Source organism: Microcaecilia unicolor, chromosome 5 (assembly GCF_901765095.1).
Source record: "Microcaecilia unicolor chromosome 5, aMicUni1.1, whole genome shotgun sequence".
In the NCBI taxonomy this organism is placed as follows: domain Eukaryota; kingdom Metazoa; phylum Chordata; class Amphibia; order Gymnophiona; family Siphonopidae; genus Microcaecilia; species Microcaecilia unicolor.
Window position 1 is genome coordinate 153,998,478 of NC_044035.1, and position 17,775 is coordinate 154,016,252.

At 41.6% G+C, this 17,775-nt stretch overlaps 1 protein-coding gene across 3 annotated transcripts in view; it reads right to left on the reverse strand.

The window, feature by feature from the left end:
• Positions 1–7,731: 7,731 nt before the first annotated feature.
• The window catches only part of CCAR1 (cell division cycle and apoptosis regulator 1), a 268,378-nt gene continuing 258,334 nt past the window's right edge, over positions 7,732–17,775 (reverse strand). For 2 of the 3 annotated variants that reach the window (XM_030203454.1, XM_030203452.1), the window contains exons 24-25: positions 17,222–17,427; positions 7,732–8,337 (exon numbers count right to left, since the gene is read on the reverse strand). In XM_030203454.1, coding sequence (XP_030059314.1) covers positions 8,275–8,337; positions 17,222–17,427 — 269 coding nt within the window. In that variant the 3' untranslated portion in view covers positions 7,732–8,274. The remainder of the gene's footprint in view (positions 8,338–17,221; positions 17,428–17,775) is intronic. The other variant, XM_030203453.1, reaches the window with a different exon arrangement.

Below are 17,775 nucleotides of genomic sequence, written 5' to 3' on the forward strand. Positions count from 1 at the left end.
AATAATTCTGTGTGGAATGTTTGTTCAACTCTCTGTCTGACGTTCTGAGTAGGGCTGCAGTGAAGAGATCAACATGTGGTTTGACTTAGCCATAGTTCTGGCTGGTTCAATGTATAAGCTGATAGGTGAAAGAGGTCAGGACTAGTCAGCTCTCTTCTCCTTGATTAATTATAGGTAAAATGTAGAAATGGTCTTGAAAGTAATAACCTGATATGTATGCCATTAAGTAAGATTGGCCCTTGACCCCTTTAATGAATGCCAGAGTTTAGTTAGCAGTTAGTACTAGGAATATGAGAAATCAATCATAATAACATGTAAGAGTTCTGGAGACCAAATGTCTGGTGTAAGGGGCCCCAGGTCACAGGTCAGTTTAGGATGTCTGGAACCTATGTAACTGATATTTGTATGGAGCTGATTGGTTGAGGCAAGGTAATCAATCTATTCCTTAACCAATTGGAGAGTAAGGGGGCTAGGCTAGATAGAACTGTATTTAAGTGGGAGAAGAAGCAGGTTACGTCAGAAGGAGCTCAGAAGAGAGAGAAGGACAGAAGGAACAGACAGAAGAAGGAGAAGACAGCATAAGAAGAGAAGCAGCTGAGACAGAAGCCACAAAGACACAGAGAGCTGAGAGAAAGACACAGAGAGCTGAGAGAAAGACAAAGAGAGCTGAGAAAGAGAAGAAGAGACTTAATGCTGATGTTCTACTTTGTTTGCTGGCAAATAAAGAAGATTTCTCTCTCATTCTGGTGTGTGTTGTCTGACTCCTGAAGTATCATAAATTCATGCATCCATTCCTGCAACAATATCATCACAATTCTCATGTAGAGCCACAAAACATCCTAATTCATGTTTAATGTGGGATAAAATGTCATAAATAAGTAAATAAATATAAACTTTTAATGTTGAGCACCTGATTCTCAAAGTGGACATATTCCAAACACTATAATGAAAATAAAATGATCTTTTCTACCTTTGTTGTCTGGTTGTCCGATTCTGCTGCTATCTGTTCTCAGTGCAGGTCAGGAAGTCATCCTCCTTAAATATCTCCCTGGTAACCCAGCCAACCCCCCCTCCCCCTGCTCTCCCAGCAGTAAGGTAAACAAACCATAAACCAATTTCTACAATTGGTTACACAAGGCTAGAGGGCTTTCACTGCAGCTCCTGCTGTGAGGATGGAGGTAAATCAACAATTTAAACCTCTCAGAGCACAGCAGGGGAGGCTTAGCCTGTCCAAGCCTCTTATACGGGCACCTATGTGGGAAGTCGTTATGAACTATGAAAAGTTTATGGATTATGCTATATCCCCTAGATTATATATATGGTGCCCATATTTGCATGCCCAAGATGCGCACACAATTTGAGAAACAACCCCTTAACTATCAATAATTGGAGTGCTAACAAGCAATTATTGAGGCTAACTGGCACTCATTAAAATTTGTTTGTGCTACATGCTATAATGCACTGGGTGTGGACATGAGCGTGTCAGGGGCCTTCAAAAAGAAGCATGTGGAATTATATAATGCAGCCTCAACGTGCCTAACTTGGGCGGCAGCATTTACACTAGGTTTCGGCAGGTGTAAGTTTGGTGCCTAAAATTAGGCGTGGGAATCAGTGCTAGTGCCAATTTTTTTCTGGCACCAAATTTTGAGCACCATTTACTGAATCCAGCAATAAATATCCTGTTCTGCTGAGAAGTAAAAAAGATACAGTTAAAAAGGGCAAAAAACCCCCAACATGAATATAAAAAGTGGCATAAAGCAGCATTTGGATATTTTTATTGCCAAAACATTCAAACTGGTATTTTTGAAACTCATTAAACATTTTGGTATGCAGTTCATCAGTAGTGCATCCAAATCACAAGGGGGTGTGCTGAGGGTGGGATTTGGGCATTACTAACACTTGGACATTTTTCTGAAATAATGGAACAAACAAAAACGTCCAGGGCTACCATCTAAACGTTTTGGTCTAAACCTGTTTTTATATCGAATAAGACACAGATGCCCCAAATGACCACTGGAGGGACCACTCTCCCAGTGGTCAAAGACCCCCCCCATCCCACCCCTGAAAGATATGAAAGAAACAGTACATACCAGCCTCTATGACAGCTTCAGATGTTATGGCCAGTCCTATTAGAGAAGCAAGCAGGTTCCTGGAGTAGCCTAGTGGTCGGTGCAATGGACCCAGGCCCATATCCCACTCTAACTGTTACACTTGTGGTGAAAAGTGTGAGCCCTCCCACACTCACCAAAAACTTTTTATACCCACATACTGCAGGCTGGATGTGTGCCCCAACTATCTGCTCCAATGTGCCCCTGTCTGTTTCCTAGATGACTTGACACTACATCTAAACTACATGCTTGGTATTGGCAAGTTTCCTGAAAGCCATGGTAATATCTTACTTACCCCAGTACCCAAAGACGCAAAGAAAAAGCGTAGTGATCTGTCCAACTACCGACCAATTGCATCCATTCCCCTTTTTGTGAAACTCATGGAGAGCTTGGTGAATAAACAACTTAGTGAACACCTGGTCAAGTTTAATATTCTGCATACCTCACAGTCGGGATTTCGACCATTCTACAGTACTGAGGCCGTACTTGTCACTCTCCTTTCCAACTTCAAGAGGGAAATAGTTGAAGGGAAGAGTATTTTGCTCCTGCAGTTCGACATGTCCAGTGCCTTCGATATGATGCAACATGGCATACTACTGTGGCTCCTAGATTACTTTGGTGCCAGTGGAAATGTACTAACCTGGCTGAGAGGTTTTCTTACATCTAGATCTTACCAAGTACACGCCAACTCTAACTTATCAACTCATTGGAAAGCAGACTGTGGAGTGCCACAGGGCTCCCCACTATCACCTACCCTCTTCAACGTGATGCTGATCCCTCTGGCAGCGGCTCTCTCCAAACTGGGACTTAACCCATTAATCTATGCTGATGATATCACTATCTTCATCCCTTTTGAGAAAGACCTAAGTGAAATAACCTGTAGGATTCGGCACGGCTTTAACACCATGCTCGACTGGGCCAACTCATTCCGATTCAAATTCAACGCCGAGAACACACATTGTTTTATTCTCTCCTCTCCCTATAACAAACTCAGGCCTCCTACATTAATTACTCCTGAGCTCATCCTGCCACTCTCGGAGTCCCTAAAAATCTTGGGAGTCCTGGTTGATAGATCTCTGACATTGGAGCAGCATGTGAACTGTACAGTCAAGCAAATGTTCTTCTCTCTTTGGAAGCTTAAGCATATCCAGCCTTACTTTCCTAGAGAAGTATTCCGCAACCTAGTCCAGTCTCTAGTTATAAGCCGTCTTGACTACTGTAACAGTATCTACAGGGGATGCACAAACGTGCTCCTAAAAAAATTGCAAACTGTTCAGAATACAACAGCTCGACTCATCTTCGGCAAATCGAGATTTGAAAGTTAGAGACCATTGCGTGAGAGGTTGCACTGGCTTTCTGTGAAGGACCGCATCACTTTCAAGATCTGCGCATTGGTGCACAAAATCATCTATGGTGAAGCCCCTGCTATATGGACACTCTTATTAACCTGCCGCCCAGGAACTCCCGAAGGTCAGCTCGCTCGTACCTCAGTCTCCACTACCCAGCTTTTAGTGGCCTCAAATACAAGACCATCTATGTTTCCTCTTTCTCTTGTCTTAGCACTCAATTGTGGAACGGGCTGCCTCGAGAGGTCAAATTCACTCCGGATCACCCGACCTTCAAGAAGCGACTCAAGACCTTCCTTTTTAGCAGAGCATACGCTGTGAGCACGTCTGGTGCCACGTCCTTTTGATCCACGACTTTCTCAGTGATAAATTATCACCCCTCCTCTCTCCCTTTCCCTCCTCAGTTATTTCTCTTTCCTTCTTGTGACCTTGTATACTGTATCTTGTACTATTGTTGTTTAATAACTATTGTACGCCACATTGAGCCTGCCCGTGGGCGGGAATGTTGTGGGATATAAATGCTGTAAATAAATAAATAAATAAAGGTGACCCCTTCAGTCACAAGGGCTACTGTAGTGGTGCACAGTTGGTGACTAGTTTTTTGGTGGGTTTTGGAGGGCTCAGCATACAATATAAGGGGGTAATGGTAAGATGTGTACCTGGGAGTTTTTATGTGAAGTCCATTGCAGTGCCCCATAGGGTGCACTGCTGGAATGTCTGTGTGGCCAGTCTGCTAATAATGCTGGCTCCTCCTACATCCCAACGGCTTGATTTTGTACATTTTTCACTTGAACTTTTTTTTTTTTGAAAATGGACCATAAAGGTAAATGCACTGAGCACAAACATACCTAGCAAATGGCCATTTTCAAAACAAAAAGATAAACATTTTTCTGTTTCAAAAATGGCAGTATTTTCTATTTGAATTTGTGATGTTTAGAGCAAAACGTCACAAGTCAGATTTAAACATATCAAAAATGCCCATTAAAGTGTACTTAGAAAACACACATTTTTCCATGTCCAAAGTGCAGAAATTAAACAATGCCATAATGCACATAGGTGAAACCACAAGAGAGGGATTAGGGAGAGAGCATGAACTGTGGAAAAGTTGGACCAAATAAAAACAGGAGAGCATGTTTGATTTTTATGTTGTAAATTGCTTTGAGTTTGTTCTTAATAAAGATGGGGAATAAATGTAATACTAGAATAGATACCAACTATCAAATCAACATGACAGGTAACCACCACATGAGAATACCCACAGGTTGGATCTCCTCAATCAACACAATGTACTACCTTCCTCCTCATACGCTTGACAGTCCTGTCCTGCCTCCCGCCACAACCCCACATACCTGGCCAGGTGGGAGTCCCCAATCCCCCCCAGCAGAAAACTTCCTCCAGCGCTGTTCGCTGCCATGCCACCTGCCCTGCTTCTCCCCTCAGTGCACATGCTCTATTTTAATGACACAGAGCATGCGTGAAGTCTCGTGCATGCACTGGGAGGGGGCGGGGGGGGGGGGGGGAAGCAGGGAAGGCAGCACAGTGGCAAACAGCGTTGGAGAAAGGCTTCTGCTGGCAGGGCTGAGGGCCCCTGCCAGTCAAAATAGCAGACTTTGTGGGGCCTGAATCTAATTTGGGGGTCCCAAGACCCCCTATGGCTATACCACTGGTTGCAAAACCCCTGCGATTCCTAACACACTTAAGAGATATAATTAATGACATCATTTTCTTATTTATGACAGGGTACAAACAGGGGAAGCATGGTCAGGATACTCGAGTGTGATCTAAGAGGCACTGTGTCTCTCTCTTGCACCAAGAACGCTGTTTGAGCATAAATATTCTTCACCTGGCTGCCAGCAGTTCCTCATTTGTCACATTCTAGGTAATAAGGCAGCACCCTCAGTCAAACAGAAAGCTCCATTTCTCTGCACAAGTTAAACTTATAAGCAGAGGAGGTAAACCTTAATTGCTAGATCACTGGTTCAGAGAGACCTTCATTATTCATGTGGATTCCTCATTAAATCACTGCTTCCACTCAATCTCAAAGTGTAGAAGGCAGGCAATGGAAAGTTAGCCCACCAAAACTAAAACTTATTAAAGAAAAAGCAATATTGTTGGTGGACAGCGCTGAAAAATCAAATTTGCTCACCTGAAGGATGCAGCACCATTGGAAGGCAGGTAGAGAAAAGGCCCCACGAAGTTCCGCTGGATAGTATGTGCCTCATATTGACATGCGAGCGTATGCACATGGCACGCAGGCACACACAATCTAGTGGAGCTTTTTCTACCCACCTTCTGACGGTGCTGCATGCTTCAGGTGAGCAAATTCAATTTTTCATTAGCATTTATGGGGCCATAAAAATTGACCACAGGGGCCACATGTTGGAAGATTACTGCCCTAAGGGCACTACTGAGCCTTAACCGTCTCGCATTCAGGTACTGTGCATCCAATGTACCCTGCTAGTCACTCTTAGATGGATACTAAATAAACTGGCCAAAACATAGGTCCCATCCACTACTCTGTCACAATCTATAGTCACTTCCACATAATTTATTGCACATACTATATACACACATTCGATATACTGTGGTCACTGCTCAATGTGTATAACATGAGTATAGTCTATATTATGTAGATGCTACCTGCCCATAATACATATTTGCTCCAGTGTAAATTTGACTGTATCTCAATCAAAAAAAAAAAAGAGAAAAAAAGCTTCCACAAGGAGAACAATAACACCACAGGAGTGGAAGATGCCACAAACCCCAATGCAAACTGGAGCAAGACAAAAAACTATTCGGACAGAAAAAGACTCTCGGCAACTTGACTTCAACAGGGTAAAAGTTTAGTCCACAAACGAAAACAGAAGCTGACAGCTTGACCCAACATAGGCTGTGTTTTGGTTATCCTGCCTTCATCAGGGGTCCTGATCAATCAGCATTAAAACTTCAAAATCTGTGGAAATATTTCGCAACTTCAAAGCTATGAATAAAAAGACACATCATGCAGATGCTGATCTTTACAACAACTGAATGCGATCTCTGTAGAGACAGCAATGAAGGCAGGCTAGCCAAAACACATCCTGTGTTGGGTCAAGCCATCAGCTTTTGTTTTCGTTTGTGAAATAAACTTTTATCCTGTTGAAGTCAAGTTGTCAAAAGTCTTTTGCTGTCCAAAGGAGTTTTTTTGTCTTGTTCCAGTTTGCATTGGGTTTATGGCATCTTCCACTCCTGTGGTGTAAATGTGACTGTATGTCATGTTATGATGCAATTATTCTGAGAGTTCTATTAGCATCAATGACAGGTATCTCAACTGTTTTGAGACTCCCTCCTTCCAGAGGCTATATATCTGTATTCCTCAAGGGGCTGTGAATGCCACCGCTGTAGCAACTGCAGCTGGCTACAGGAGCAGAATCTTAGGCCTCAATGCTCAAAGCAAACCGGGCTTCCAAGGTTTAATTTAGACTGGTTGTAGCCAATCTAGGATATACATTATTCAGTGCCTAATGCACAAAGAGCTTCTGTGTCGCTTTTACCGTTTGCCATAGCAGCTATTGATAATCCTATGCAAAGGTATTACAACGAGCTCATTAGTATTAATAAATGAGCATTCCATGTGATGCACAGATGTTTCCGTGTAATGCACAGAAAGAAGCACCTACCTTTAATGTGCAAAGTTTTCCGACAGGTCTGGAGCTGTCATTGTATAGGGGTGACTTCTCGGTGAAGCAGTTTGTATTTTTTAATAGTATCTGCACGTGTGTGAAATGTACCATGTGTGTGTATTATGTGTGTGTCTGCACGTAACAGTAGTATTAAAAGTTGTGCGTATGTAAGAAGTGTGCCACGTGTGTGTATTATGTGTGTTTGTCCTGCACATAACAGTAGGATTAAAAGTTGTCGTGGAACAAAATAAAAAAGGGGAAACTCCAAATGTGATGCCACTGGACACACACCTTTTTTCCTGGGCATGTGCAGAACACCAATGCTTCCTGAGAGACTGCTCTGCGCATGTGCTAGGCACTTTCCCAACCAACCCGCTTGCAGAATTTCCATGCATCTCATTTGAATGCGATTTCCTTTGAGCATCTGTCACTGTTTCAGTAAGTTCAACTGCGGCTATAAATGCATACGGTACTTAATGGTGACTTTTGAGCATCTGCCACTTAGTCTGGAAATCAAACTCAGGTCTTCCACATGGCAGTATATAGCACTAGTTCTGAAAGTCTAATTAGCTGAACAGCTAAATGACAATTTGCTCAAAGAAACGACAAACCATTTGATTCCACTGGCCTTCCTTTAATGACAGATGTTTTTGAAATTAAATACAGTATATGCAGCATGAAATTGATGAAAAGGGCTCATCCTAAAAATAAAATATATTCTAAAATATTTTGCAAGTCACTCAGATCCTTGGAGTTCAAATGCAATCTACTGGAAGCTAGGAGGGCTCAGACACTCCAAACTTTATATACATTTTTTTTGTTAAACTAAGATATTGACGCTACTAAAATCATACATGCATCATTTTTCCCCAGACTGACATCATGATTTACACTACAACAGGTCAGCCCATTCTTCTGCGTGATGCAGCACTGTATCATACAGCAGGTCCAATCGTCCACACTGTGGCTCTGTTTGCTGTGTGTGGCACAGTGCTATACCATAAGGCAGTTCCGTTTTTCTATGTGAAGCAGCACCAAGTCATATGACTATTCCATTCTTATGTACAATATGGTGCTATGTCTATTGGTAGTTCCATACTTCAACATGACATACGGCTGTATTAGATGGTGGCTCCACTATAGTGTATGACAAATGTATCATACAGAAGCTCCATTCTCCATCTGCGCTTCACCCTGATCATCACTCTTCACCGAATCCTGCTGGAGAAGAAATATGACAACATGAGATCAGAATGCAAACACTGAACTGTATGAACATCATACATTCAGTTAACCCTTTGAATAAAAGCCATGTGTGATCTCCTGTCGCTTTGATTTCTAACTGTAGGACATGCTATAAGACATTTATTTCAACTTTACGTACTGGGGGCAGGGATTCTGAGCTGGATACAATACTTTGTAGAGTCAATACATGTAAAGCTTCCAACAAGCACTTTATAAATAATAATAAAAAAAAAGTCTAACTACTATTGGAATAAACATCATGCAAAAAGTGTCTTGAGGTCTTTAATATACACATGATGGCATGGATCTTAATGTGACATCTGATCTCAAAGAAATATCAGCAGAATCCAAGCAATATTTCTCATATCAGCTTGAAGCACTGACCCAGCACCACACTAGATGGAAGGGGTCTCCTAATTTACAGTTGGCCCATAAATTGTCTTTTTTTAAAATCTTTTAATAAACTTGAAATTAACACTAACAAACAGAAGACTCTTTCTGTGAAAGTCATAATAGCAATGGAATTCAAGCAAACACCAAGGCTCTTTTGTTGCAAACAGCAGGTAAACAGGGAAGGTCTTGAAGCTCTTATCTAAGTTATGTTTCAGCTACTGGCAGAGCACATACAGTATGCAATTCATCAGTGCAAGCTTTTTCCCTCCCTCCTGCTCTAGAAATAAGAACATAAGAATAGCTATACTTGGTCAGACCAATGGTCCATCTAGCCCAGTACACTGTTTCCAACAGTGGCCAATCCAAGTCACAAGTACCTGACAGAAACCCAACTATTAGCAACATTCCATGCTACCAATTCCACGGCAAGCAGCGGCTTCCCCATTTCTGTATCAACAGCAGACAATGGACTTTTCCTCTAAGGAACTTGTACAAACCTTTTAAAACCCAGATATGCTAACTGCTGTTATCATATCCTCCAGCAACGAGTTCCAGAGCTTAACTATTTGTTGAGTGAAAACATTTTTCTCCCTATTTATTTTAAAAGCATTTCCATGTAACTTCATTGAGTATCCCCTAGTCTTTGTACTTTTTGAAAGAGTAAAAAATTGATTCACTTATCCTACCCAACTCAGGATTTTTTAGACCTCAATCATATCTCCCCTCTGCCATCTCTTTTCCAAGTTGAAGAGCCCTAACCTCTTTAGCCTTTCCTCAAATGAGAGGCATTCCATGCCCTTTATCATTTTGGTCGCTCTTCTTTGAACCTTTTCTAATTCCACTACATCTTGAGATACGGCAACCAGAACTGAACACAATACTCAAGGTGAGGTTGTACTAGAGCGATACAAAGGTATTATAATATTCTTGGTCTTATTTACCATCCCTTTCCTAATAATTCCTAGCATCCTGTTTGCATTTTTGGCTGCTGCTACTCAGGGCAGAAGCGTCTTGTCTATGATGACACCTATTTCTTTTTCTTGGCTGCTGACCTCCAAGGTGGACCCTAGCATCAAGTAACTATGATTTGGATTATTCTTCTCAAAGTGCATCACTTTGTATTTGTTTACAATAAATTTCATCTGCCATTTGGATGCCCAGTCTTCCAATTTCCTAAGTTCTTCCTGCAATTGTTTACAGTCCGAGTGTTTTAACAACTTTGAATAGCTTTGTGTCATCCTGCAAATTTAATCAACTCACTTGTTGTTCCAATTTCCAGATTATTTATAAACAACACCGGTCCTAGTACAGATCCCTGTGGCACTCCAGTATTCTCCCTCTTCCATTAAGAGAAATGGCCATTTAACCTTACCCTCTGTTTTCTGTCCAATAACCAATTCCTAATCCACAACAGAACATTGCCTCCTATCCCATGACTCTAACTTCCTCAGGAGTCTCTCATGAGGATCTCTGTCAAAGGCTTTCTGAAAATCTAGACCCACTACATCCATCGGCTCACCTTTATTGATATGTTTATTCATGCCTTCAAAGAAATGAAGCAAATTGGTAAGGCAAGACTTCCCTTGGCTAAATTCATGCTGACTCTGTCCCATTAAACCACGTTTATCTACGTGTTCTGTAATTTTATTCTTTATAATAATTTCCACTATTTTTGCTGGTACCGACATCAGGCTCACCGGTCAGTAATTTCCTGAGTCACCCCTGGAACCCTTTTTAAAAATCGTTGTTACAGTGGCCACCCTCCAATGACATTCCATGAGCAACAGCAGTGTCAGTTTCTCTCGCACACCACTCTACCACAGAATAGCAGCAGTGCAAACACCACAGAACAATTACATCACAGGTAGCAGTAGTCACACTACTGCATTATAGAACACCACCTGGACAGCAGTGGTGGCACAAGCTTTCTTTACACACTGTCCCACTATAGGACAGACACAGCTCAAGCAACAGGAAAGGCAATGCCTGGCAGGTACCACCAGGCTAACTAAATGCATGGCCCATAAGCAGTTGAAGAACACACAGACCACCTGGGTTCAAAGGCAGTTAAGGGCCTTGGGAACTTAATTTAATTTAGGATTTATATTCTGCTTTCCAAGAAGTAACTCCCAGTCCATTGTGGGAGAGTGGTATGAAGCTGTTGCCATGCTATACCAGTAATCATGTTAAGATGGGGATTTTGTAAGCTGGTCTTAACTTTGTTGGCTCTGCTGAGTGGGGTTTGGTGTTCCTGCTTTTGGGTCTCTGGAGGGTGGGCTAGGTTTCTGGTGGTTATGAGAAGGTGTGTGTGTGTATTGGTTTGGAAAAATGAGAGAGACATTTTGGGGAACTCATCATGTGTATCCCTAGTTTCTGTGCTCTTGTTTCACCTGCAATATGTTTATTACTGCAGCCTCGTGAAAAAAGTTAGTTTCTTTTTTGTTTTCTCATTTCTTCTTGTAAATAATTTCCTAATAAAAATATAAAAAAAGAAAAAGAAAATTGATTATTAAGGGCTCCTTTCACAAAGTGGCACTACTGATTAGTGGTGTGCTGAATGCAAAGAAGCCCATTCAATCCCCATGGGCTTCTTCGCATTCAGTGCATACTAATCGGTAGCACTACTTTGTAAAAACAACCCCATGACTTAGTTTGGCTATTTGATTAAAACTGTATTTTTCAGATTCATGTGCATTTTTATTGTGAACTTCCTTTACTATCAAGTAGTATCATTTTTTTTGCCAAATAGTTGTATTATTGAATTTATACTATTTAGTCTGAATGTATATATGTTTGGTTCCTTTTTTCTCAATTGTTATTTATGTTTATATACTTTCGTTTGTGTTACCTGCTCAGAACTTTAGGGGATTAAACAAGAAATACATTTTGGAATTAAAGTAAATATCGGGTTTAACTTGTTATATGTGAATGCCCATTCTATTTGCAATAATGGGAAAGTTCTTTTTAATTTAATTCATAATGAGAAGCCAGAGTTATGCTGTATTATGGAGTTGGCTTGGTGCTGCTGTTATTTAGATTGCTAATAAATTTATGTCCTCCAGTCTACTCGTATGAATTTCAGCCTAGTTAGGGAAGGGGGGTTACGTCTGGCTATAAAATGTTATTCATTGGGGGAAGGGGGCTGGAATGTATTTTTGGTTTATTCTGCCCCCCCCCCCCCCCCAATAGAACTGCAATTGCATTGCTGGCTTGGAAAATTTGGGCACTACTGCTGCCTGTGATGTAGGTGGGACCATGTGTAATGCATGTTTATACTGGCTGAGGTTTTTTTCCTGGAAACTGATTTGGATTCACTTGTTATTACTGGAGACTTGAAATGTTCATGCACAGGATTTAGTTTCGAATGAAGAAGTACAGTTCTTAGCAGCTACAGCTGCACTGGGTTTCAGTCAATAGATTTCCACTCCGCTCCTTCACCTGTATTGGACTTGTTATTTTTTAGGGCAGGTGGTAGTTTGAAATTAAGATTGCCCAGGGTTATCAATCATGCTCAGCCAAAATATGGGTGCCGATGTGTTTGAATTAGTTGGTATGTGGAATGTGACCTTTTCTAAGGTTTTGGGCTGTACTGCTCCAGTTTCTATTTGGTTGTTTGTAAGGAGGCATTCTGAGAAATTAAGGTATGAAAAGCAATTTGTTAAAAAGTTTCAGAGGCACTTACAATGTAAAGCTAGGCACCTTGAGATTAAGAAATATTTTGGAGTTTTTAACTACACAGTAGCCGTATACACATAACATGTAGGTGTTTTTTTTTATCAGCTAGAGTTTCAACTGCATCTAGTGTTCCCAGGGAGTTTGCTTCGGGTGCTGAAATCTGTGGAGGGGATTTTCAATATGACATCTAAATCCGACTTTGGATGTTTTGATGAAAATGTCCAAATATCAAGTGGTGAACATAGCAATTTTTGAACCAGAAAAATGTCTTTTAGTTTTGAAAAAGGCCATTTGCTAGACGTTGTTGTTCTCATTGTATCTATCTTTTTGTACCATTAAAAAAAAAAAACGCTCAAAAAACAAGCCATTGGGACACATGGAGAGCCAGCATTCTTAGTAGACTGTCCATAGACATCCCAGCAGAGCAATGGGGACCCATAGGAAGCACTGCAGTAGACTTCACATAAACACATCTTACCATTACTCCCTTATATTGTATGGTGAGCCCTCTAAAAACCTATTGTACCCAACTGTACACCACTACAATAGCCCTTATGGCTGCAGGTGTCACCTATTTGTGGGTCCACTAGGTGGTTAGTGAGTTGTGGAGGGCTCACACTTTCCACCACAAGTGTAATAGTTAGATGTGGGATATGGGCCTGGTTCACCTTTTCTACAGTGCACTGCACCGACTACTAAGCTACTCCAGCGACCTGTTTGCTGCTCTAATAGGACTGGCCACAACATCTGAGGCTGTCATAGAGGCTGGTATTTACTCTTTCTTTCACACCTTTGGGGGTGGGGTGGATGGGAGGGGGTCAGTGACCACTGGGGGAATAAGGGTGGTCATGCCTTAATCCCTTCAGCGGTCATTTGGTCATTTACAGCACCTTTTTGTGACTTAGTCATGATTGAAACAGGTCTAGACCAAAACATCTTTTAGCCCTGGACGTTTTTGCATTGTTCTATTATGGCAGAAAAAAGTCCAAGTATTGGGAACGTCCAACTCCTGCCCCCAACATGCCCCCCTTGTGATTTTGACGTACTGCAACCTGAATAGAAAAACGTCTTGAAAATGGGTTTCGAAAATAGTGACTTGGATATTGTAGCAAAAAAATAAATAAATAAAAGGCCATCTATTGGTTTGCTGGTTTGTGCCACTTTTTGGACATTTTTCTGTTTCGAAAATGCGCCCCTTAATATCTTATCTGTTTGGTTTACTTGCAGACTGGGCCATCACAATTGGCTCAGTATTTTGAGAGTAAGGATCCTAAGTTGAAAATATTACTCTCTAGTATTCTTAATGTGTGTGCGGTAAAGCAGTTCAGATAGGAGAGGACTATTCGTTATAGATGATTGGCTCGGGGCTTGGTTTTAGATAAACCTTAAATATGGCTGCTAATGCCTTTAACATCTGTTATGTCTGCGTGGATAAAATTTTCTTATTTATGCCGATGATATTCGTGTTATACCTGTTGAGATTAGGTCTGGTATTTTGATGCACGTGAACAGTTATTTTGTTTTGATCAAGAACTTGATGATGCAAATTTTCTTCTTTTAATTGTTCAGAAGACTGAAATTCTTTGGGTCAGTTGGGATGCATTACCCCTAGGGCTGCATACTATTAGGACTGATGATTGTGAGCTCATTCTTAGGACTGAAATGAACAATTTGGGGGTTCTTTTGGACTCCCAGCTTCAGTTTAAACCTCATATTAGGGAGCTAGTCAGGAATTATTTTATACAAGTTCTGTTTGGTCAAGAGGATTTGTTACTATATTTCCCCATCAGGTTTCAAAATGATCTTGCAGTTACTGACATTTGGTTGTTTGGACTACTGCAATGCCCTGTTATATGGGATTATTGCTGCCACTCTCTCAGACCGTTGACAAGCTGTGGCCCTTGGCAACATATCTCTCCAATTCTGGGAGATGTACATTGGTTGCCTATTGTTCAGTGAATTGTGTTTAAGGTTTGTTTGATTGAAACCAATTTACATTACAGGTGTCTGACTTATCTGGAAAAGATATTAATTAGATTGGGAAAATGTTATGGTCTAATGGGACTAGTTTATTATGTGTACCTTCCAGTCAGTATGGCTAGGGTTGAAGAGCCACATGAGGAATACCGTGGGCTAGATGCGAAGAACCATATGAAGATTACCGTAGCCTGAGTGATACTTCTACCAGAGACACTAGTTAAAAGCCAGATGCTAACTCGAGCAGGTGCTTTCCAGAAGCCTCCTAAGGTAATGGTACCTGGGAGACCCCAGTGCTGAACTGGTAAAGGCTTGGGGGTGGTGAGTCCAGAGTGGGCGGTACTGGGGTCCAGAAAAAAAAAGTACTGCACTTGGGTGTGCTTTTTGTGTTTGTTTGTTGCATCAGTCCACCAGGAGGTGCAGAGGCGTTGGCCGAGTCCAGCTGGTGATCCCAGGAGGTGTGTGGAGATCCAGTCTCATTTGGGGAGGAGTACAGCAGAGAAAGCAGATCAACAAAGATAGTGGCAGAGGAAGCAACAATTGCTGGAAAAGTGATACAGCCTGAAGTACATTTGTACTAGACTGGTGGTAGGAGCCACAAAATGGAGTCCTTTTCTTTTTCTTTGCTATGTTTGGGGGAAACAGATGCTGGAAGACATAATAAATCCACTGAAGGAATCCAGTTGGTCCTAGAATTCTAGGTTGCAGTCCCACCCTTCCACTGAAGTAGTACTGAGCATGGGGTGGTGGTGAAAGGGATAAAAGGAGTTTGGTGACGAGGTAAAATGGTTCCTGAGTAGAATCCTTGAGGAGTAGGTAGAAATTCTAGGAACAGGGATGGGACCATAGTGGTCCAGGCCCATAAAGAAGGTTCTAAGCAGGGAAAGGATTGGGCTTGTGTCAGAAAAATGGTGGAGAAAAATAAGGCCTGTGGCAAGAAACTAAATGCTCTGGGGGAACCGAAGTTCCAAGAAATAGGAAAACCAAGGTCTTCCACAGGAAAAACCAACAGGAAACCATACAAGTGGACGACAACTAAATAACAGGATGGACAAAGCAAACACAGTTTATTCTTCTAAGGTAAATCTCAAAGGCACAAAAGGGACAAATAGGACTTACACAAAGAAACAAATGCCAGGAGAATAGAGGCAGGAATCCCCAAAAGGTAAAACCTGGAGAGGTAATTAAGAGAAGGTGATTGGAAAAGATTAAAAGAAACCAATCCCAGATGTTGGTAGGGAACCCCAAGCCCAGAAACCTGGGGAAGATATTATAAGACAAGGCTTGGGAAAGGTTAAGAGAAAAAGGTCTCAGGGCTGTGGAAGGACAAACTGAGTTTAGAAGAGTTCCCATAAGAAATACAGGAACTATAGATCCAGGCTCTGGACCCCAAAAGCCTGATGATCATATTCACAGGTCTCAGTAAGGTCAAAGATGGAAAGGAAATCTGGAGATTTTGCAATGAATTGCTAGCTCTCTAAAGAAAGGGTGTTTTAAGAGAGTGGCAATATTTAAGGGGGGGGGGGGGGGAATATAGTTTTGTGGAATGGGTGCCCTGTGACTGCTCCTCACTTCTTCCACTTGGGTTGTATAAATGAGCCTTAAGAGGGAAACAAAACCTGTAGCGGAATTCCAAGGACTGACAGGGGTTTTGGTGTTCCCTAGGAAACAGGGAAGCTTCTAGTTTCCCTACACTCCTGTCTGCCAATCAAGGGAAGGAGGAGCCCCAAAACAAGAGGTTTAAGAACTCCTAAGTAGGAAGGAGGGAACTAAGGGGTTGAGGGAGAATCCTGGGAGAGAGAAGGAACCAGAGGAAAGAGCCCCAGCCCAGAGAGAGGAGCTCCCTTCACAGCATATGGCCAGCAGGAGTGAATGGGCTACCGAACCCAGGGCAAAGAAGACCTCAAAGTGAAAGCTGGACTAAAGAGTTGTGGACACTGGTAGCCAGCAGAAGTACACAGGTTTCCTAACCTGGGGAAAGGAGGACCCCAAACAGGATGCTGGACCAGGAAGCTGAGGAAGGCTTAAGATCTTGGAAGGAGGCAAGTCCCAGCTGCTCAGCCCATGTGCCAAAGCTCTGAATGTCAGGGCTGTCATTTCTTTGTGTTTGAACTGTGCTGAGAAGAAGAATGGGGGATTGCACAGACTGTTATGTCTGAGGACTTTATGTTGTTTGAAAACAGCAGAGAGAATATATCTGCTAAAGCGAAGGCTATATTTTGTTCAAGTACTAGAATAAAGCTCCTTGGCGTATTTCTAAGGACCGTTCCATGTTACTTGTGTCTGGGATGGGGGGAGAAATCTAAAGGAACAGCTAAGCCATGCCAGAATCCCCTTTGCCCATGACAACAGTTGTCAGATGAAGCAGAATATAAACTGTATTTTATGTATTTATTTTGTTGTTATTTATTTAAAACTATTACATACAAGCCATTTAAAAAAATCAACAAAGAGGAGACGAGGGTCATGGTGCCTTTTATATCCAACAGAGGCTAAATTTATTCTCAGTTTTATTTTTTGTGCAAGAAACAAATATAAGGGCCCTTTTACTACATGACCCATAGGTATAAAATAGGATGCGCAGCATTTAGTACACGCGGTCTGTTAGTGAGCACTAAGCTTTAGTCAAAGGTCCCCATAATCTCCTATTCTTCTTCCCTTTTCCTTACTATCTTAATTATTAAGTACAGGAACAGATGTTTATAAGGCATCTAAATAGAATCCTGACCAGCTAACATTTCATCCTCTCCTTAAAAACATTACACAGTTGTCAACAAGTATTTTTTGTTTTTTTTTTTGTTGTTGTTGTTTTTACTTTTTTCAAGGCATCCTGGATCTCTTTCATGGCTGCAGACAGATTTTTCATGCTTTTATTCAGTTGCTCCTCAAAACAGACATTTTTCAGTTTGGATGCCTGCAAGCGTGCTTGTACACAGCCAAGGTCTTTCTTAGCTTCTTTGAGCTCCCCAGTCGTAGTCTTGTTGAGGTTCTCCAGGTGTGCTATAGTTTTTTCATCTTCATCTGAAAATAAAATGCAGACATTAAATAATCACAAAGAAAAAAAAACAGTCAGATCAGGACAAATAGCCCTGCAGAGATGGAGTAAGTGAAGTTATTTACCTGTTGCAGATGTTCTCCGAGGACAGCAGGATAAATAACCTTAATGTGGGTGATGTCATTCGACAAAGCCCGCACAGGAATGCTCTCTAGTCTGATTATAATTTTGTACAATATTGCACCGCGCATTCACATGTGAGTCTTGCCACCTGCACTGTTGCATGAGACCTAAGCTAGTTGAATTTTTTAAGCCAATAGAGTTCAACTCCGATAGGGGAGCAAGAAGGGTATGTAAGACTTTTTATCCTGCTG